Here is a 21,761-nt window from a genome sequence, read left to right as displayed (position 1 = left end):
GCATACCTGTGTGGACCAATGGTTTCTGGAGACTGGGTGGGTCCCCTTCCAGTTCACATGCATGTGATGGTGTCCATGACACATCTCAGGACCGCAGGTCGATGCTCTAACCGCTGAGCCAAACCGGCCAGGGCTGTCCATGACACATCTGTGCCTTGGTGTGTACTGTGTGCATTTGCATGCCTGTCAGTAATGTGGCTGGGCCCTGTGGCTGCCTGCCTGTGTTCCAGCAGATTGGCTAAGTGTGGGTTTGTCATGGGAATGGGTACACAGCTACAGTTCTGCCAGTTTGGGGGCAGTGGCTTTGTGCATAGTGTTGACGTGTCCCCAGGTGCTTGTGGTTCTGTGCATATCTGTGCACAGGGATCTGCTGGCTGCACAGGAGACTCTGCTGCCCCAGCATAGCCTGTGCTGGGGGGGCCTTCCCTTCGCTGGATCCGCTTAACCCTTCCATGGAGAAAGGAACCTAGAGGACAAAGACCCAAGGCCAGGCCTGCCAGCTGGGGCTCGAGTTACGGAGAGGGGGAATCTGTGCTGCTGCCCCCTCTCAGGCCCAGCTGGGCCCCAGCCTTCCCTGGCGCCCAGCTGTGCTACCCCACTGTGGAGCCTCAGGAAGCAGCCAGTGTTGGGGGTAGGTGCTTTATTTGGATTGGGGGCAGGTTGGGGTCAGGGGGCAGGTGGCAGAGCCCGGCTTGCCCGCAGTAGCAGAGCTGCATTGGGCACCAGTCCAGCAGCCTGCAGCGTGAGTGAGTCCTCATGGTAGACTGTGGGCGGGAATGTACTGAAGATCTCGAAGGTGTTTGCGTCCACAGCCCTGAGGACCGGGCAGAAAGGATCAGGTTGGGTCGTGGGACCAAAGACCCACTGCAGCTGCCAGCCTGGCCTCACACCGACCTGGCTTGTGCGAGCAGGGCTCGCACATCACCAACAGTATCCTCAGGCCGCATCATCAGCAGAAAGGCCTGCTCACCATTCTCAGACTTGATGCGCAGCATGGAGAGCGGGGGTGCAGGTGACTCAGGAGACTCTTGGTTCCTGTGGGCCCAGAGGCCATCAGTGCCCCCACAGCCCAACCCCAGGCTCTCACCTTTCCTCTCTGCTCTCACCTCTCACGCTCAGCAGCCAAGGCAGGCGTCTCCACCACAATCTCCTGGATCGGGACAGGCCATGGGCAACAGTTCTGGAAAGCATCCATGGAGAGTGGACAGAGCCCTGAACCCTGCCAGTCACACCCCACCTCCACCCTTAGAGGGGACTTGTTCATGACCAGGAATTGATTAAACCAATGAGCCTAAGGAAGAGATGGGGGGTCCTGTGTAAAGGAGGACACGAGGAGAGGGAATAGATGGGAAGCTCTGGGAGACTGCCCATCATTCCCCCAAGAAGACTTGAGGTTCTGAAGTCTAGTGGGGGAGACAGAATCCCATGCTGATAATGACATGGCTGGATGCTTAGCCCAGCGTGGGTCAGGGAAGATTTCCTGGGGGAAACGCTGTGACTGAAGGAAGAGGAGGAGTCCTTAGAAATGGAATGGGGGGCAGAGGTCCCCAGGTCAGGGAAGACTTCTGAGGAGGTGACACATTTGGGAAAGAGTTTGTAGTTTGTGGTTCCGAAGCTGGGAATCAGGTTGGAATAGAAGAAAGAAAAGGGGCGGGGGCACAGGCCTTGAGTGCTGGGGAAGAGCTTAACCTTACCCAAGAACCACTAGAGGGTTTCAACAAGAGCCAAGGTCCAGTTTACATTTTTTAAAGGCTGCTTGGGGAGGGTGGTTGGCAGGGCAGCAGTGGATGTGGAAGACTAGACCTGCATTGTCTGGGAGAGACATTCTGGAGCCTAGACTAAGATGATGGGTGGTGGGAATGGAGAGAAGGGATGGATTCAGGAGAAATTCTGGGGATCAACAGATCAGATAGGACTTGGCAATGTTAGGCAGAGGAAGTAGAAAGTCCTGGGAAACTGAGGTTTGGTGCCTTTCGCAAGTAGAGGTACGGGAGGAGTAGCAGGATGGGGAGTGAGGAGAGAATGATGAGTAGTGTGAGGACAAGGAAGGGCTCTCCAAACCTGAACTGGGTATTTTGGTCTGGGCTTTGAGGGGGTGTCCTGGGCCTTGGACCCACCTCTGGCCTAGACTGACTTTCCCTTTCTTACAGCCACATCCTTGCCAACCCAGCTGCTCTCTGGGTCCCAGCCCAGAACCCTTAACAGCTCATTTCTAGAAGACAAGAGGGACAGAGCTGAGATGCCCATCTCTCCCTCCAGGCCCTCCTCAGGGACCCCCAACTCTGAGCCTCTACTAGGGGTGGGGAACCTTTTTTCTGCAAAGGGCCATTTGAGTATTTATGACATCATTCGTGGGCCATACAAAATTATCAACTTAAATTAGCCTGCTATGTTTGGTCAGGCTAATTTGGTGAGGCGTGTGATGTCAGCTGGTATTGATTTTGCAGGCCTTATATGGCCCGGGGGCCGGACATTCCCCACCCCTGCGCCTACACAAACCACTGCTCTGGTAGGCTGGGCCAGGGCCCTGGCCGGTGTGGCTCAGTTGGTTGGGGCACATGTGGGAGGCAACTGATTGATGTCTCTCTCACATCAGTGTTTCTAAATTCAATTTTAAAAAAGAAATCTTACCTTTAAAAATAACTGGGGGAGCTAGGGCTGGCCTCACCTGCAAGGTGTTCCGGATGGGGCCCCGGATGTCAATCACCTCGCCTTGACGAATCACAAATTTGGGGAGCCTGTTCAGAAACTTCTCAGGGGTCATCCTAGAACCTGTAGGGAGGGCATTGGGAGCCTTTTGGGGGGAGGGGCTGTGGGTGATGGTGGAGGCGGCCACATGGCCCTTGTCCTGTATAGCACCCCCACCACCTGGCTCAGCCTCAGGGCCAAGCTCACCTGGGTGCTCCATCGTGACTGAGGGCTTTCGAATCCTCTGCCAGCCCACCACTCGGCCCTCGCCTGGGAATGGGTCCAGCCCACTCTCTGGGTAAACCTGATTGCGCAGGTCACTCACCTGACACAGAAGGAAGGGAGACAGCGGCAGGACCAGTTCTTCAGCCCTGGCTCCACCCCCACCCTGTTGCTCAGGTTCCAGGAATAGGCCCAAGGTATTGCCTGTTGCAACCCCACTTTTCAGATGAGGAAAGTGAAGCCCTGGGACAGAGCAAGAGAGCTGCAGTTCATGTTATGGCACACCTGGGCCCTGCTCTCCTGCCAAGCCCTCACTGGGGCCGCAGTACTGACATCCTCCCAACAACATCCCTTTCAGGAGCCCACAAGGAGGGGAAGAATGCAGGTGTTAGGAGAGGGCAAAGCCCCTGCTGCTTGTAGTCTGCAGTGCAGACCCCATCATTGCACAGATCACCTCACTTGTCCCCATCGAGGCACACCTCCTGGGCCCATCTTGACCTGGACCCCCAATCATGACTATTTCCCAAGCCATGGTGGCACACACTTCCTCAGATGCCCTCATTGTGGAACTAACACACCACCCTCTGGGACACTGCCTCATTCATCTTCAATACCAGGCGGGGCAGTGGTTGAGGGCTGTGCTTTCAGGATGCCAGCAGGGGGCGCTGCCTGCTGCTCAGCTACAGGCTGTCTTGGCTGCTGCTCAGTCAACTGTGGCCATAGCAGCCTCCCACTCCCTTCCCAGCCTGGCTTCAGGCTGAAGATCATCAGATTGGGGTCCCCTGAAATGGGGTATTTACTTCGAGCCTCAGATTGGGTGATGCCCAAAGAAGTTGTTTATCCCCACCACTTCCAAAATCCCCACACAGGTTGTAGCTGACTGGTTTGAGGAGGTCATCACCTTAAAGGGGACCCCATCGGGGTATAGGCGCTGGAGTTCTGAGGGGAAGAAGCCATCCATTATGTCTCGGAGGCAGTGCTGCAGGGGGGAGAGAAAGAGTAAGGACTGGCTAGACCTGTGTAGCGGCCCCCACCCTACTTCCTGTCTGGATGGCAGACCCTGGGCCTCAGGGTTGCCCAGTGGATCACACTCTGGCCCAGGACTTGTCAGGGGTGGGGGTGGGGGCTCTGCAAGTTCTGCATGGGCCTTTGTGCCTGTAAGGGACAGACTGCCCCCCCCCCCATTGCCAACTAATGATGAACAGAATGGGGAGCACGAGGGGCCTGTCTGCCCTTCCCCCAACTCCTACCTGTGTGGAGGGATCATGAAAAGGTCGGAAGGGCCCATCAAACATCATGATACCATTCCGGTACACCTTCAGTGGGATGGGCTCGAGGACATGGAGCTTTGCTCCGCCAGGTATCGGCATCACCTGGGTGTCACTATCTACCAGCTCACTGAGATCCTTCAGGCTGGCCAGCAGTCTGTCAAAGTCCACCTCAGGGGGCACCAATGAATCCCCTGGTAAAGGGGATAGGCGCCCATAAGCTTCCCTTCTTGGTTGTTGTGTGCCCTAGCAGCCCTGGTTCCATGCCCCCTCCCATGATGGGCAGTGGCTTTAGCATCTCCTTAAGTGACTACCTGGAGGAGGAAGGACAACTAACACTAGGTAGTAATAATAATAGCTATCTGTTATTGAATGCATACTTTGTGCTAGGGGTTTAATATCTATTATCCCAGTCTCTCTTCATTCTAACCCTGGGCTGTAGGGCTACAATCAGCACCACCTCCTTTTTTTTGTTGTTGTTGTTAATCCTCACTTGATATTTTCCCATTGATTTTAGAGTAGAAAGGAAGGAGGGAGAAACATCGATGTGAGAGACACATTGATTGGTTGCCTCCTGCACACTCATCCACCGGGGCTGGGATCGAACCTGCAACCCAGGAATATGCCCTTGGCCAGCAATCAAACCTACGACCCTTAGGTGCACAGGCTGACACTCTAACCACTGAGCCACACCAGCCAGGGTGGCCTCATTTTTCAGATGAGGAAACAGGGTTAGAGAAGATTAATGGCATGCCTAGGGATGCACAGAGTAAGTGGCAAGAGCAGGATCCGATCTGTCTGTGTCAGGCGCTGGGTTAACAGCTGGATTCCAAGATGACCATGTAAGGTCCAGCTGGGAACAAGCACTCTGTCCACGTTAGTTATTGTTACCAACTCTACCTTGCAAAAAATGGAACTTAGGCCAACCCAGAGGCTATGAGGCAGGGGTTATTTATCTCCATTTTACACATGAGGAAACAGGCCCACAGAGATGAAAAATGACTTGCCCCAGGCCCCCTGCCAGTTAGAGGAGGAGCTGACTGTAGAGTCTGTTTCTCCCACACTTCCGCACTATCAGGAGAAAGAGATCGAAGTAAGGACAGATGGCTTTTAAGGAGGATGTTGGGACAGCTGCTGGACAGAACAGATGTGGGGCAGATCTTGGGTTGTGCAACTATTTCTGGGTCACAGACCCCTTTGAGAAGTTGACAGAAGGTTTGGCCTCCTATTCTGAACAAATGTGTTGCACATACAGCTGTGTATAATCTTCAGGGGGTGGGACAACCATGACAGCGTCAGAGCACAGAGAGCAGAAGGCAGGTGGGAGGCCTGTTCTCAGTCCTTGAAGGGACCTGGCTCCCAAGTCATCTACTAGGGTGTAATCCCCACCAAACACAGGGACTTTCTGGGCCTTCCTGGAAGCTCTTTTCACCAGGACAGCCACTCTGTGGCAGGATGTGGGTCAGAGCTCCGGGGACCTGAATTCCTTTCCCCACAGTGGTACAGTGGCTGTACCGGGGGAAGTACAGATGTGGGTGGCCGTTTCCTGTTGCCTTTGCCGGGCTGTAACAGTAGGCTGCAGCTGTCCTTCCCCGCTCCCTTACATTTCCTACTGTTGGAGGGGCTGCACCTGCCACCATCTCCTCCTGGAGTCCCTGAGATTCCCAAGAAAAATTCACAGAACACAGTATCCCTGGTATGAGTCAGGATTATATCAAGACACTATTTCCCTTTAACAACTACTTTCAGAACAAATTGGTAAACCTAAAAATAACAGAAAAGCTCACCTTCAATGTCTGCTCTGGTCCCTATATTCTTAAGTTGGGGAAAGTGAGGCCTAGAAAGGTGAGGCCAAGGCGATTAGGCCCAAGCAGACCCCACCCAGCAGAGCCAGGAGGACTACCAGATACACTGCCTGCTAACCTGGCTACCTCCTGGGGCCAGGGCTGTTTCTGAGAGCTGATGGGGCATGGGGTGGTCGCCAGGGGAAGGAGCTGGCAGAAGCCCAGAGGAAGATGCCAAGAAGAAACGAGAGGGGAAAGAAACGTTTGCTGAGAAAATCAGCCCGAAGGCTCTCAGCCAGTGGGCTAGTGAGTGAAGGGAGGCAGGTGGGCGGGGCAGGCACTGGACGCAGCACAGCGGAGGGGAGGCAAGGAGCCCCTGAGAAGGAGCCACAGCTTCGGGCAAAGCAGGGCTGAGATAATAAGGCAGGAAGAGCCTGCGCGGCAGACAGTGCTCAGCAGAAGCCTGACCCAGTGCAGCCAAGCCAGGTCCCACAGGCTAAGGCGGGTCAGAGGTCAATGCGGCACTCCCACTCTGAGCTTTACCTTTCCTCTGCATGGAATGGGTAGATAGATGATACGAACCGTCATCCTGCCCACAAAGTCCAACCGTCTACCGACTGTACTAATGACTCAGCGAGTGTTTACTTCACGTCACGCACCAGAGCAGGTATTGCCACTCCTATTCTACAGAGGAGGCCATTGGGCCTGGTAAGGCAACATGCCGCTTGCAGAATCCAGGTGACTCTAAGCCTCTTTCTCAGTGACTACATACACTGCCTCTCAGTGCTGGTTCTTCACACACTGTCACTGGGGTCCCTTTCCAAGGAGAGGTGCAGTGCAGCAAGATCATCTCTGAGGCCTCGTTCTTCTTTAAGGGCCCATGATTTTATTTAAAAGGGTAGTAGGTAGGCATGGAGATCAAGTCCAAAGTCTTTGGCCCAACTCTGGAGACCCTCAGAGCCTGGGCTCCCCAGACCTATATGGTGCCCCTCATGCTCTGGAGCCACAGTGCCAGGGCTAGTGCTGCTCTGGGCCTCAGCTTCCTCTTCTATAAAATAACAATAACAGTCCGCACTTCACAGGGTTGCTGTGCGGAAGTGCCTGGCAGGTAACTTGCTGTCACTAACCCCCACCCTCTTGCTCATCGCTGGGTTCAAGGTGCTCTTCACCGCCTACTCTGAGCAGCCTTGCCAGGCGCCCCTCCCCCTGAGGCTAGGACGGTCCTCCTGGGTTCCTGGAGCCCTTGAGCCACTCACTCCCTTGGCCCTTATCACAGACTGTGGTCATTTTGTTTGTTTGTTTGTAGCCACATCAAACACTTTTGTTTTTTTAATCCTCACCCTAGGACATGCTTTTACTGATTTAAGAGAGGAAGGGAGAGAGGGAGAGAGAGAGACATTGATGTGGGAGTGAAACATCAATCAGGTGCCTCTTGCATGCACTCCGACAGGGTATCAAACCTGCAGCCTGGTCATGTGCCCTGACTGGGAATCAAAGCCATGACCTTTTGGTGTATGGGAGGGTGCTCCAACAGACTGAGCACCTGGCCAGGGCCCAACCACTTGAACCCAGGCTGGAGCATCCAGCCCCAGGCCTGGCCAAGAGAGGCTGCTCAAGAAGCATGTACTAGATCCATTCCTCCACCCTGCCATCCAGCAAACAAGTCTGGAGCACCCATGCTCTCCTAGCCCCAGAGAACCAGGGCTATGCTCATACTCAGATCCTGCCCTCCTTGGGCTCATACTTGAGTGAAGGAGACAGGGTGACAAACTGACAATGGCATGTGGTAAGTGCCACTGTGGGGGCTCCAGAGTCCAGAGGGCCAGACCCTGTCACTATCAGCAGGTGAGTGGCAGGCCTGCATTGGGCTGATCCTTTGCACCTTCACCGGGAGGACCATTGGCTGCCATGAAACGCCAAGGTAGAGCCTGAGGCACCCCAGCATGCCCCATCACCACCACCTCAGGCAAAGGCTGTTGAACAGGAAATAGATCCACTATTTCCACAAACCTGCGAGTCATGCCCTGCTCTGGGGACTTTACCTACATTTACTCTGCTCTGCCAGGGCCACAACCAAATCTCTGGCCCCTGCTGTTAAGCATCACTGCCTGTTTGTCCTAACGTGCTCTGATCAGGACCTGGCCCCTGGCACCACTCACCAATCACAATCACATTGCCCTGGCTTATGGGCCCAGCACTGTGCTGGGCACTACGGGGCATAGTCATTGTTCATCCACCAAGCATCAGCCTGCAAGAACACGCCACAGGCACTGTGGTGTTTGATACTCTCGGTGGCCTAGGGGTCAAACATTCCACAGATGAGGACTCTAATGCACAGCCCCTTCCCATGTGCCCAGGAGCAGCTGTGGGCAGTGCAGTGCCTGGCACAGGGCAGGCACTCCAGGTGCATTTGTTGAAGTAGGTCAGGTTCAAACTGAGCTTTGAAGAGGGGAGATGGGAGAAAAGAGGGGCACTTCAAGGGACACAGCACTGGTCTGAGAGGGCAGTGGGGGGTGGGGAGGAGCCTAGCCTGCCTGGGGTCTAGACCAGGCCATTTCCAGGGGATCAAGGGCAGCCTAAGGACAAGCAAAGCTGCTGAAACCTGAGTAGGGGCGGGAGAGGTTCCCACCCAAACACAGGAGCCTGGGTTTGGAAAGAAAGGTAGACTGGGGAGGTGGTGATTGGCAGGAGGGGGGGAGGTAGGAGGGCAGGACCTTGATGAGAGGTGGGGGAAATGAAGAGCTCATTGGGGATAGAGGAGGGGATGAGTGCTCAGCGGGGGACAGGGAAGGGGGTAGTGAGGCGCTCAGAGGGGAACAGGGAAGGGGGTAGTGAGGTGCTCAGAATTCGCAGGAGCTCTCAGCCCTAAGGCTCAATGCCTGTTGCAACCAGAGCAGGACTGTCCCTTTCATGTCTCCGAATACTTGGGCACCTGGCAACGCATCCCATTTGAGGTTCAATGTACCAGTGGGGAGGGTTAATCATCCAGCCTGAGGCCCAGATCTTGCAAGGCTCCCCCCTGCTGGGCCCTCTTCCCTAAGGCAAGAGTCCAGGCTCTACTAGAACGTTCGGATCAGCCCCAGTACAGATGCCCTGGCTAACCATTTACTGGCCAGCTGCCCCACGGAGTGTGGGGTACAGTGTCCATCCTATAGAGGGAGAACCAGCGTATCAGGGCTGCCAGCTTTGTGGATCCGAGGAGCCCTTGGGGCAGGAGCAGGCTGGCACCTGGGGACAAGGCAGTGAAGGGGAGGAAGGGGAGAAGCCAAGAGAGGGGAGTCCCAGGAGGAAAAACTGCTATAAATGAAAAACCTGGTGTTCACCTGGCAGAAGTGCTGAATGGAGGCGACAGCCTCCATCTTTAAAGAGTATGAATCCAGCTTTCAGAAATGGCCAGTTAGTTCTACGGTCCCAAACCTATGGGGCACATCCCTCTATTTATTGGCAGTCGAATTAAAAATAAAAAGTGGTGCCCAGCCAGTGTGGCTCAGTGAATTGAGTGTAGTCCCATGGACTGAGAGGTCCCAGTTGGATTCCCTGTCAGGGCACATGCCTGGGTTGTGGGCTCGATTCCCAGTGGGGGGCATGCAGGAGGCAGCCGATTGATGTTTCTCTCTCTCTCTCCCTTCCTCTTTCTCTAAAAAATCAATAAAAACCTATTTTTAAAAAAGTGGTGTCGCCCGGCTGGTGTGGCTCAGTGGTTGAACATTGACCCATGCACCAAGAGGTCGCTGGTTCAATTCCCGGTCAGGGCACATGCCCAGGTTGTGGGCCCAATCCCCAGTAGGGGGCATGCAGGAGGCGGCCAATCTATGTTCTCTCACATCGATGTTTCTATTTCTCTCTCCCTCACCCTACCTCTCTCTCTCTCTAATATCAATAAAGAAAAAAAAGTGGTGTCCTGGCCTGGTAGCTCAGTTATCCCTATACACCAAGGTTGTGGGTTCAATCCCTGGTCAGGGCACATATAAGAATCAACCAATGAATGCATACATAAGTGGAATAACAAATCGATGTTTCTTTCTCTCTCTAAAATCAATTTTTTTAAAAAAAAGTAGTGAGTCCCATAGAAGTAGTAGATTTCAATGGTCCGGCTATAAATGAACCTGGAAAGGGAGCCAAAGAGGGGGCCAAGCCTGGAATTGAGGGCCAGCTTCCAAAGCAGAGGGATTGCTTTTAAAGGCAACAGCTTTTGGATGGATGACATTTTGTAAACTATGGTCCCTAACAATGAGATCTTACTATATCTTCTATCTCTGCATCTTTGAAAGATGAGCAACAAAGTCTGTTCAAAACCAGAGGAAGAAAGTGGCAGCAAGTTAGGTGGTCAGTGATGAAGGCCAAGGCCTTTCCTGCCTGCCCTGTGTCAGTGGCAGGCATGGGTTGTCTCAGGGCACCCCATGCTTGGAAACAGGGGACTGAATGGGATGGTCTCTAGAGAGCTCTGGCCAAACGGAAGCTGCTGGAGAATTCCCTCTGTAGGAGGGGTTGAGGGTGAATCCCCTACTCTACCTGGCTTCCAGAACTTCTTGGCTGTCATCCAGTCCCTCTTGTCATTCTCTGAACCCGTAATGTCCTCCGAGTCCTCCTCGTCCATGGGCTCGCCCACCCACTGCAGACCATAGTCACCAAGGAAGCGCTGAAGGGGGAGATGCCAGGGGCCCTGTCAGCTCAGTCCCTTCCCAGGAAAGAGGTGGCATCTGCCCAGTCCCAGCCTCATGCCTCAGCTCCCAGAGCTGACTGGGCAGAGGGGATGGGCTCAGGGTTCTTGGTCACTTTCTGGCTGTAAACTTGGGAAGCCACTCCACGGCCTAGCAGGACGGGAACCTTTCTTCTGTCAAGGGCCATTTGGATATTTATAACATCATTCTCAAGCCACACAAAATCATCAACTTAAAAATTAGCCTGCTACGGCCAGTGCGGCTCAGTGGATTGAGCGTTGTCCCATAGACTGAGAGGTCCGGGTTTGATTCCTGGTCGGGGCACATGCCTGGGTTGCAAGTTTGATTCCCAGTAGGGGACGCAGGAGGCAACCGATCCATGTTTCTCACATCGATATTTCTCTCTCTCTCTCCAAAAACTCAATTAAAACATTTTTTTTATTTTTCATCCTCACCCGAGGACATTTTTCCATTTTTTGTTCAGATAGAGTGGGAGGGAGGGAGGAAGGGAGAGGGCGAGGAAGAGAGAGAGAGAGAGAGAGAGAGAGAGAGAGAGAGAGAGAGAAACATCGATGTGAAAGGGACACATCGAGTGGCTGCCTCCTGCACAACTCAACCAGGGCCGGGGACAAACTGCAACCGCGGTACGTGCCCTTAGCGGGAACCGAACCCAGGTCTCTCTGGACCACAGGCTGACGCTCTAACCGCTGAGCAAAACTGGCCAGGGCAATAAAAACATATTTTTAAAAAAATTACCCTGCTACATTTGGTCAGGCTAATTTGGTGAGGCCTGTGATATTAGCTGGTATTGACTTTGGGGGCCTTATACAGCCCTTGGGGGGACGTTCCCCACCCCTGTAGCCTCAGGCTCCTCCTCATGCAGTGGAGATGACAACACCTGCCCCATAAGCTAGTGAGGACTCAGCAAGAGAATTCATGTCAAGTACCCAGCACACGCACAGGAACTCGTTGCAGGCAGCCGTATGATGGTGGGGACCACGTGGGAGGAGGGGCGGGGTACCCTGCTCTGCAGGACTGAGAGGATGCAGCCACCCACACACGGCCTCCCTGGGGCTGGGTGTCACATTTCTACCACAGGAAAATTTCTGAATTATCTACACTTCCTTTTGCTACTTCCTCATCTCCCTTTCCCCAACCCACTGCTCAGAGGCAGCTACCAATAACCTGCCTGGTGCCAAACCCAGTGGGCACACTTCTTTCTTCATCTCTGGTAACACGTGTTGTTCCTCTTCAGTTTCACATTTCCAACCATCTACACTTAGATGTCTAATAGGCATCTCAAAATGACAGTGGTGACCCAAATAGTCACCACTCCCTGCCCCCACCTCCCAAACCCCTTCTCCTCCAGGCCTCCCACATCCCGTCAACAGCACCCCCCTGCCTAGGCCTCACCCTGACCCTTTCCTCCCTCTGCCTCACCAAGACCTTCACCGCCTGTGGGCGCCACCTCCTGAGCTGGCTCAAATCCGTCCCCTCCCCTCCGCCCTTCTGCTGCCACCCTCCTTCAAGCCTCGGTCACTTCCCTCCTAAAAATTCAAACTGAGCTTCTACCTGCCTCCCCCATCCTTTGCTCTAACTGAACCTTCCCTGTGGTTTCCCATTCCTGCAGCAAGAACAGAATCCAACCCGCACCGCGATGATCCCTGCCACGCCGTCCGGCTCTCCCTCTCGCTCCCACAACCACCCACCATAAGCCAAGTTTCTATGGTGGGAGGTGGAGCTTTTCGTCTCTTCAGCCTGAATTCTCTTTCCCTGGTCCCCTTGCATCCTCTAGATCTCCTGCCCAATGTCACCCCACAGAGCAGACCAAATCCCAGCTAATCTCTATTGTCACCCACTGAAATATTTCATCGCATCTCTGTTCCTGTGGATCTTTCTGTGTACTCGTTTCTGTCTCTGTCCCTTCCAGACTTTCAGCCTCATGAGGGCAGGGACCACATCTACATCCCAGTACCTGGGAAACAGGGGATGCTTTGTATGAGTTTGTTAAAATAATGAAACTATAAATGTGTGAACAAAGTGAACACAGGGGCTGCGATACCCTCTGCCCTGAGCCTCTGGGGCACAGCCCTCACCCCAGTGGCAGCTGCTCAGAGAAGCCCCAGGGCTGGCTGCCAGCATTCCCAGCAGGCTGCTCAGGGAGCTGCTGTGTTTCCCCGCAAGGACAGTGACACAGGGTGACTGAGATGCCACGTTCAGAGACAGGGAATGGCCATAACCAATTCAGCAAACACATCTGAACAGGAGGGAGGCAGCCCCTCCTCTCCTCGTGGAGTTCACAGTGCCTGGGGGAAGAGAGTTGAGGCATGAAGGAAGCACAGGACAGCGAGCCTGCCTGATTAGAGTCGGAGTGGGACCTGGGGAAGGCCCACCTTCCTTTGAGACTGAGGATGAGTCAAAACTCACTAGGGGAATGTGGGAAAAACATTTCAGGCAGAGGGATCAGCATGGGCCAAGGTCCTGAGGTGAGAAAGAGCTCAATGTGGTCAAAGAACCAGAGGCAGGGCCCGTGGCTAGAGGGGAGTGGTTCAAGGTGAAACTAAGAGGTAACCCAGGCTGGAAGGAGTGTGCCCCTCCCTGGACACCTTTCTGGCTCTTTAAACTGCCAGTTGGTCCTGAGTAGGGAAACCGGAGCAGGGCCCGGGTGCGGAGTCCTGGCGAGGGGGCCCAGAGAGGTGGGCTCTGACCCTGCCGCTGCCTCTCACCTCCATCTCGCTGATCTGCTGCTGCAGCTGTGTGCACATCGCCTCCAGCTCCTCCTGCCGCTGCTGGGACATCTGGCCTTCGGGAGACAGGGAGAGGGGTTCCGCTGCCCCAGCATGAGGCTGCCAGGAGAACTCTAGGGGTCCCCTGAGAACTGTCTCCAGCCTCTCTCCCTGGCCCTGACAGGGGACACCCTCCTGACTGTGGAGGCTGCATTACTTCCACTTTCGATGGAGCGCCCTGTGCTCAGTCCCACACGGGAGGGCATCCTGAGTGTGTCAGTGCCCCTCTCTGGGCTCAGCTGTCCAGACCCCACCACAGGACTCGGCTTGATGCCTCGGAGCCCTGCTGCCCAGGAGTCACTGGCCAAGGGGAAGCACAACAGGAAGGCTGAGCAGCCCACCGAGAGCCTCTTACCCTTGTGCTCCTGGAGGGTCTCCACCAGTTCCTCCAGGGCCCGTATCTTCCGATCCTGTAGCAGCAAGACATGGGGGCAGGGGGGAGGGCAAACAGGCCTGGTGGTTCTAAGAGCCCAAGGGAGCCCCTTCCAGAAGGGAAGATCCAGACTTTTTGCCTCTGCGGGGGCACTAGAGAGCTTAAAGCCCCTGCCCCTGCCACCCTTTGGCACAGCCACCGCTCCTGTACCACAGATGACCCCTGAGGTTCCACTGAGGTGGGGGAAAGCTGTGGAGGTGCCCCGAGGTACTCGGAACTCAGCAGCCACAGCTGCCATCCAGTCTGAGGCCTACAGGCCTTGCTCAGCTGTGGAGACTTCCTCTGGCCTCTCTACTCAGGTCACAGGGACCCAGATGGGACCCAGGCCATGCCTGACCCTCAAACTGGGCAGTTCAGTGTGGGAGATAGTTCTAGAACCCACCCACCCTGCCCTACTGCAGTAGTAGCCTCACTGGTCACACCGGCCTGGACCCCCTCCACCCTTCAGACCAGACCCTGGCCCTCTCCCCGCTGGGTCCCACCTTGGACAGCATCTCATCAGTCTGGGCCTTCACCTGCCGCTCCAGATCCCGCACCTTCCTTGCCATGGTGGCCATCAGCTCCGAGTCATGGAACACAGGGCCTGCCAACCAGACAAAGTCCTAGAGCCCATGTCTAGAGCTGAGACTGAAGTATGGGGATCCAGGGGAGGGGAAGAGGGATCCCCAGGAGTGGAAATAAGAGTAATAACAATAGCTGTCACCCAGATAATAGGGGCCATGCTAAATGCTTTTAAGCATCAACTTGTGCAACCCTTACAACATGCCTCTGAGGAAACGAACTGCTTTAGGAAACTGAGGCACAGAGAGATTCAGTAATTTGTCCAAGGTGTACGAGTAAGTGGCATAACACATGGGTCACATCAACTTGAAGCACTTTAAAAAAATCTTCCCTCAATCAAATCAAACCTCTAAGCCTCACCTCAAGTTTACAGGAAAGACAGAGGATAGAGGAGCAAGTTAAACAGCAGAAAAGCCCAGGGCGGGACATTCCGCAAGACAGGGGACTGGATCTTCAGAAAGTCAGTGCCATTTTTGAAAAGGCAAGGAGGGACTCTGTTTTATGAAGGTATTACAATCAAAAGCAGCACATGACCCTTGACCTAGACCAGGAAAAAAAGAGCTGTGAGGCCTGGCCGGGTAGCTCAGTTGGTTAGAGATTTGTCCTGATATGCAAGGTTGTGGGTTCGATCTCTGGTCAGGGCACATACAGGCAGCAAGCAATGAATGCATAAGTGGAACAACAAATCGATGTTTCTCTTCATCTCCCTTCCTTTCTCTAAAAACCAATAAAAAAATTGTTTTAATAGCTGGGAGATGTTTTGGAACTGGGGAAACGTGAGCACAGAAGCGACGCTGGAGAGCGTGACCGAATCAAGCACGATCTCGGGCGTGATCACGGAACTGTGGCTGTGTGGCTTTTATTCTTGAGACGCACACTGAAGAATTCAGAGGTGAAATGTCATGATATGTGTGACTGATTCCTAAATGGTTCATCAAAAAAACATTTACTTTCATATACGTGTGTGTGGAGAGAAGGCCAGTGTGGCAAAATGCCACTAATTGTTTCCAGATGGAGGGTATATGGGCGTTCCTGTACTATTATTTCAGCTTTTCTATATGATAGGCATTTTTCAAATTAAAAAGGTTGAGAAAAGAAAAGAAGAGAGAGACACGGGGAGAAGCAGGCGCTCTTCTTCCCCAGGATGTTGTCTACACACGTGAGAAGCAGGTCGGAACTGCCATCCTGCAACCACGTGGGGCTGACGTGCCCAGGACGATGCAGTGGAAAGATGAAGAAACCTCAACTTGTGAGGACGACTTCGAGTTGTTGGATTAACAACCCTTGAGCTGCCTCCTTAGGCCTTCTTGGTACGTGGGACAATAAGTCCTCCCTAATGTCCACACCAGCTGAGTAGGGTTTTCTTTGACTTATAGTTAAAAGTACCTTAGCTGAGCCCAGCTGTGTGGCTCAGCGGTTGAGCGTCAACCCATGTACCAACAGGTCGCCGGTTCAATTCCCGGTCAGGGCACGTGCCCAGGTTGTGGGTCCGATCCCCAGTGGGGGGCATGCAGGAGGCGGCCAACTGTTCTCTCTCATCGATGTTTCTATCTCTCTCTCCCTTCCTCTCTAAAATTAATAAAAACATGTTTTAAAAAAAGGCAGTTTAGCTGATATGTAGACATCTGGAAACTGCCAGTAATAGATGTCAGAATGTGTATGAGCTCACTGGGACCGAGCGGAGAGGGAGGAGGACCCAGCAGTCACACTGAAAAGCTAGGAGGGTGAGAAGGAGCCAGCGAAGAGAGCTGAGGGTAAAACCTGGGAGGCAGGAAGACACCTGGGAGAGCGGTGTCCTGGCGGCAAGAGCCTGGGTGTCCTGAGAAGAAGGGAACAGTAACCATGTGGAAAGCTGCTGTGCAGAGAAGTGGGAGAGGACAGGTAAGCCCTTGAGGGGGACACACTGGCTGAGAGTGGGGTGAGGAATAAAGGGCAGGGGAGTGGTTTGGAGAGCATGTGAATGGCTCTTCAAGTGGAGGAGCTGCTCATTGTGATTACTAATGAAAGTGTCCCCAGCTGGGGTGAAGGAGGCTCTGGCGTTGTGGCTGATGGCTGTGGCGCCAGGCTCTTTCTGTCGCCTTTGCTCTTTTTTTTAATTCTCACCTGAGGATGCTTTTCCGTTTATCTTCAGATACAGTGGGAAGGAGAGAAAAAGAGAAAGAGAGAGAGAAACATCGATGTGAGAGGGACACATCGACCGGATGCTTCCCGCACAACCCCGACCAGGGCCCGGGACAAACCGCAACCGGGATACATGCCCTTTACCAGAATCGAAACCTTGACCCTTTGGTCTGTGGGCCGACACTCCAACCCCTGAGCCAAACCGGCCAGGGCCTATCTCCTTTTCTTAAATATTTTTTCCTTCATTGATGTTACAGAAAGAGGAAGGGAGAGGGAAAGATAGAAACATCGATGAGAGAGAACATTGATTGGCTGCCTCCTGCATGCCCCCCACTGGGGATTTGGCCCACAACCTGGGCATGTGCTCTGACCGGGAATCGAACTGGTAACCTCTTGGTGCATGGGGTCAATGCTCAACCACTGAGCCACACCAGCTGGGCTCCTGTCCCTAGCATTTCAGTGGATGGGTGTTTGGTGGAAGATACCCTATCAAATCCTCACCTCAACATGCTGACCCAGGTGTTCCCATTCCCGCTTCACAGAGGAGGAAATGGAGATGGAGAGACAGAAGTGCTTATCTGAGATACACAGCTGGTGGAGAATTCTAAGTTCATCCCCAGCTATCCCCAGCTCCACAACTCCCAGCTCAGACCCTGACCCTGCCCAGCACTCTGCCCAGCTCATCCTGTCTGCCCAAGGCTCCCCTTTGCCCAGACCTGATCAATCCTACCTCCTCTGGAAAGTCACCCTGATGAGTCCCATCCCACTTTAGGCACCTACATGACCACAGTGTCACTTTGGGCCTTGCCCAGAGCCCTGCAAAGCAGGAAGCAGACAGTTGGAGGCAGAGCTTCCCCTCAGGCCCTTCATTCCTCTGACCCTGGACCCTGGACCCACTGACATTACACTTGATGGTAACTTCAGCCAGGTTCACGCCAGGGGCACTAGCCACACTCCTGAGCTAAGGGTGGGGCCCACATAGCCTTATGCCAGACCAGGCCCTGGACAGGTTTAGGGAAGCAGACACATGGCCGTGGTCAACCAGAAATGGGAGCAGCTGTCTCAGACCCAGCAGGCGGGGAGTAGGTGCCATGGCCCTCTGGACCTCTCTGCTTCTCTGGGGCCCTCTCCTGCTGCTGGGAACCCAGACCCCTTTAGACCTCTGCTCTCACCTTGCCTACTCACAGGGGCACCTATGCCACCATAGCAGGAAGGGACAGAGATCCTTTCTTCTGAGCCATGTCCATCATTCAGCATGTCCACCTCATCTTCTGCGGACAGGGATGTCAGGTCACTGCTCTGGGGCTAAGGCCCAGAGTAAACTGGAGCCCCGGGCCCTGGCCAAGATGAAGCAGCCTGTATTCTGTGCCCTCAAGCATATGAGGATAGAAAACTTGGGATGTTGGTGAGCAAGGATCCAACCAGAACAGCCTCCTGGGGGTCCTGAATGCCCGATGCCAGCACCATGTTGGGGGCAAGAGTGGGGTTGGGATGCAAAGACCTGAGCCTGCAGGAATCAGAGGAGTGATGGGAGGACAGGGCTTCAGGAAGGAAACGCTCTGCTGGGCTGGAGGCGGCTGTTTGGGGAAGGAGGGCTGGAATTTGGCCCCCTCATGGATTCTCAGCACTCACCAGCCAACACAGTGGGTGGAGGGGTTCAAATGTTAGTGATGACATCTCTGTAAGGGTGGGGGGCCTCCTACTGAGAACTGCCAAGAGGAAGCCCTGACCACGGAGGGGTGGAAGCTGCAAATAAAACTGGGATTGGGCCAGCTTCCCTGGCTGATGGAAGTAGTCATCAGTGCTCTGTCTCTCCATCTGCCCCACCCCAAGGAGACAGGGCAGAGGGAGGCGAGGAGGGTGCAAGGGCAGAGCTCTCACTCACCGTCTCCGTAGAGTTTTATCCCTCGCCTCCTAGGAGTCCGGGCAGGAAGGAGAAGAAAGACAGACACATTAGGACCCCCTGGAATGTCGTCAGGGTACAGGCCCTGGCTACCAAGCCCCCAGCCAAGCCTTAAGGAGATGGAGGTTGCGCCTCCTGAGGGCATCCACCCCCAAATCCCATCCTGGTACTGGGATGAGCCAAGGAGCAGGCTTCAGGGTATCCAGCTCCTCCCAACAGAGAAGGACAGGGAAGAGCAGGAGGGCAGAGTCTTGGGTGGAAGACAAAGAGTCCCCAAGTCAAGGAGCCCAGCCCCAGCTCTGCTCTGAAATGGCTGTGGAAGGCCTGACACTCAGCCTCTCTGGATCCCCTTGGCCTTCAAATGACTCAAGTGATGAGCAGAAGAGTAAGGAGAGAGGTAAAAAGAATTTCTTTGAAAGATGAAAGTGCTAGATAGATGTAAAGGGAGAGCCCAGCATGTGGCAGGGTCCAGAAGAGGAGCACAGCCATTATTTGCACAATTCATGCGAATGAATAAGTAGAGGGATGCTAAGCCACTCCCACGGAGCCCAAGCCTTACTAAAGGGCCTAGTGTGTGCCTGACACACGTAGAGCCTCCCAGAAGGCAGAGAAGGATAAGGGGGTCAGACTCCTTATTGTTCTCCCCAAGACACCAGGGGTCATTCTAGTCCACAGGAGGGGCAAGGAGGAGGCAGGGGCATGGACACAAATGACCCGGAGGCCAGCCTCTTACCCTGAATTCACAGGCTCCGATGGCAGGGGCACTCTTCGGGTCTTGCCAAGAGAGGCCAAAGGTGAGCTCATAGTTCTAGATTCTGTCAGGAACTCCCTGAGTAGAAAGAAAGAAGTCAGCCCTTGGAGCCACTCCCGCAGGACCAGAAAGAAACCTGAGCTTTCTCTTCCCTGGTTACTTTCCCAAAAGGGAGCACTGTCTAGGGAGCATCACCCTCACTTCTTCCCACTGCTCCTGCTGAGGTTTCTGGAGGCAGCTGGGCCTCAGGATCCCTGTGATTATCATCTGCCTGCTTGCCCTAACCGGTCTGGCTCAGCGGTTAGAGCGTCGGCCCACGGACCAATGAGTCGTGGGTTCTATTCCAGTCAAGGGCACATATCTTGGTTGCGGTTCATCCCCGGCCCTGGTTGGGGTCATGAGGGAAGCAAGCAGTTGATGTGTTTCTCTCTTTCTCACATTGATGTTTCTCTCTCTCCCTCCCTCCCTCCCACTCTATCTGAACATAAATGGAAAAATATCCTCGGATGAAGATTTTTAAAAAAAATTGTAACATCTGCCTGCTCCTGTGCTCTGAACCTGGAGGCCTCTGTCCTGGTAGTGCTTGGAAACAAGCAACCGGGATGGAGTGGGCTGCAGAGATGTGTCAGAAGCTGGGACTTACCCAGATTTAGAGCCCAAGAGGCCTGGAGCTTTTGTCCTTCCATCAAGTAGCCGGTCAACACAAAGCCCTGATGTCCCCTCCCCTCCTACCAGAGCCCAGGTGACAACCCAGTATCTCAGAGCCAGAGAGGGGCAATCCAAAGGCAGGATTCAAACAAGACACAGTCCACGTGGCAGAGAGGTCCAGAATCCAGGCTCTCGACAGGTTCTGCCATCCACCAGTGTAACCCGCACCTCGGTTACCTTTGGTGTAAAGTGGGGATGGTAAAAGTACCAGGTAGGGTTACCCGTGGGATTCAGAAAAAACATACATAAAGCACCTAGCCAAGTGCCACGCTCAAAGGAAGCACTTAAAAATGTGAAGTATGTCTTTTTGGCTTTTGGTTTCCCTTCCTTCCCTCTTCCTTCTGGAAAGATGGATGCACATCAGGGACATAACTAAAGGACACTACAAATTCAGTGAAGTAAGTAGTGTATTATGTGGCCAATATCTAGAAATTCTAGAACGAAAGGACCTCCATCAGGGCCTGAACTGAGTCTTTTGTTCCTCTTTGGAAATGTGTGGCGCTGGCCTCTACCCTGCCCCTGAAGTTGCCCAGCAAAGGGACTTTGCAGCCTGGAGGCAGCCTCCTCTGTCTTCATTCTGGAGTTTGGGACACATGCCCCGCCCCTTCCTCAGAGGAACCCTCCCAGGACCAGGCCTGGAGTATCCTCATACCTACCATCCAGCCTCCCCAACCTGCCCCTATCCTGCCCCAGCCCCTGCTGCCTTGTCCAGGCATTCCCATGGTTTTGTGGCCAAGTGTGACAGTCTCTTGTGGTTCCTTTACCAATTTCCAAATGGTGTCAGTAGGATCTTCTTAAACACAAAGCTGACATGTCATTTCCCTGCTAAAAGCTCAATGACTCTTTCTCACCCATAGAAAAAAACTCACAATTCCTTAACTTGGATGCTCTGGTCCCTGCCTGTGTCTCCTGACCTCACCCCTCCTCTCCTCCTCTTACACTTAAGCCACTCGGAGCCGCCAGCATGGCCTCCAGTGCACGCACCAGGCCCTTCTGCACAGGGCTCCCGGCCTGGAACCGCCTCCTGGAATGGTCTACTTACTCCTAACTGTACCTTTCCCTTGACTGAGCTAATTCCTTCTGATTTTTTCCGTTTGTTTTTGTTTGTTCTTTAGTTTTATTTTAACTTTTACTTTAAAACTATCATAGATTCGCAGGAAATCAGGAAAACAGTACAGAAAGCTTTTGTGTTTCCTTCACCCAATCCCCCCATTTTATTTTATTTTTTTACTTTTTTTTTTGAATCCTCACTCGAGGATATTTTTCTATTTATCTTCAGGTAGAGAGAGAGGAAGAGACAGGGAGAGAGAGAAACATCAGCATGAGAGAGACACGTTGATTGGCTGCGTCTGGCACGACCCCAACCGGCCGGGGATGAACCGCAACCGAGGTATGTGCCCTTGGCTGGAAGCGAACCCGGGACTCATTGGTCCACGGGCCGGTGCTCTATTGCTGAGCCAAACCGGCTAGGGTTAATTTTTTTACATTTTTAAAATTTTCCACTGTGCAATCTGCTTCAGTGCCTGCAGCCTACAGGCAGAGGCCAGGCAATAGTTCAAGACCACAGTTTGCTCTGGCACGGGGCACTACAGTTCCCTCATTTTACATAACTATATGTGTGTATCCTTCCATGCCATGTCATCCATGTGTAGATGTGTATGGAGGTTCATGTAACCACCACTGTAGTCAAGATACAGAACTGTTCTGTCACCATGAAGATCTCCAGTGTGCTATTCCTTTATAGTCGAACACTTCTCTCTCCACCACCCGTTACCCCTGAAAACCACTGGTGTGTTTTCCATCTCTATCATTTTCTTACTTCAAGAAGACTATATAAATGAAATCATACAGTATGTGAGCTTTAAAAAAAGAGTT

General features: G+C 53.5%; 1 protein-coding gene and 1 non-coding gene across 2 annotated transcripts; both read right to left on the bottom strand.

The window, feature by feature from the left end:
- Positions 1-666: 666 nt before the first annotated feature.
- On the bottom strand, positions 667-17,033 carry UBXN11 (UBX domain protein 11). The gene is made up of 13 exons (XM_036256822.1): positions 17,026-17,033; positions 16,507-16,520; positions 14,325-14,425; positions 13,765-13,819; positions 13,350-13,426; positions 10,475-10,601; positions 4,161-4,372; positions 3,812-3,889; positions 2,896-3,013; positions 2,669-2,772; positions 1,107-1,180; positions 895-1,035; positions 667-814 (listed from the first exon to the last, which is right to left on the bottom strand). The coding sequence occupies exons 1-13, from the start codon at positions 17,031-17,033 to the stop codon at positions 667-669; spliced, it is 1,257 nt and encodes a 418-aa protein (XP_036112715.1).
- Positions 17,034-21,386: 4,353 nt separating this feature from the next.
- Positions 21,387-21,520, bottom strand: LOC118627407. The gene has a single exon (XR_004959152.1). It is a non-coding gene; the product is annotated as a small nucleolar RNA SNORA42/SNORA80 family (small nucleolar RNA).
- Positions 21,521-21,761: the final 241 nt, after the last annotated feature.

The sequence above is a fragment of the Molossus molossus genome, unplaced genomic scaffold, assembly GCF_014108415.1.
Source record: "Molossus molossus isolate mMolMol1 unplaced genomic scaffold, mMolMol1.p scaffold_m16_p_12, whole genome shotgun sequence".
In the NCBI taxonomy this organism is placed as follows: domain Eukaryota; kingdom Metazoa; phylum Chordata; class Mammalia; order Chiroptera; family Molossidae; genus Molossus; species Molossus molossus.
The sequence above is the reverse complement of the archived record's forward strand: the minus strand, read 5'-3'. Positions and strand labels throughout refer to the sequence as shown.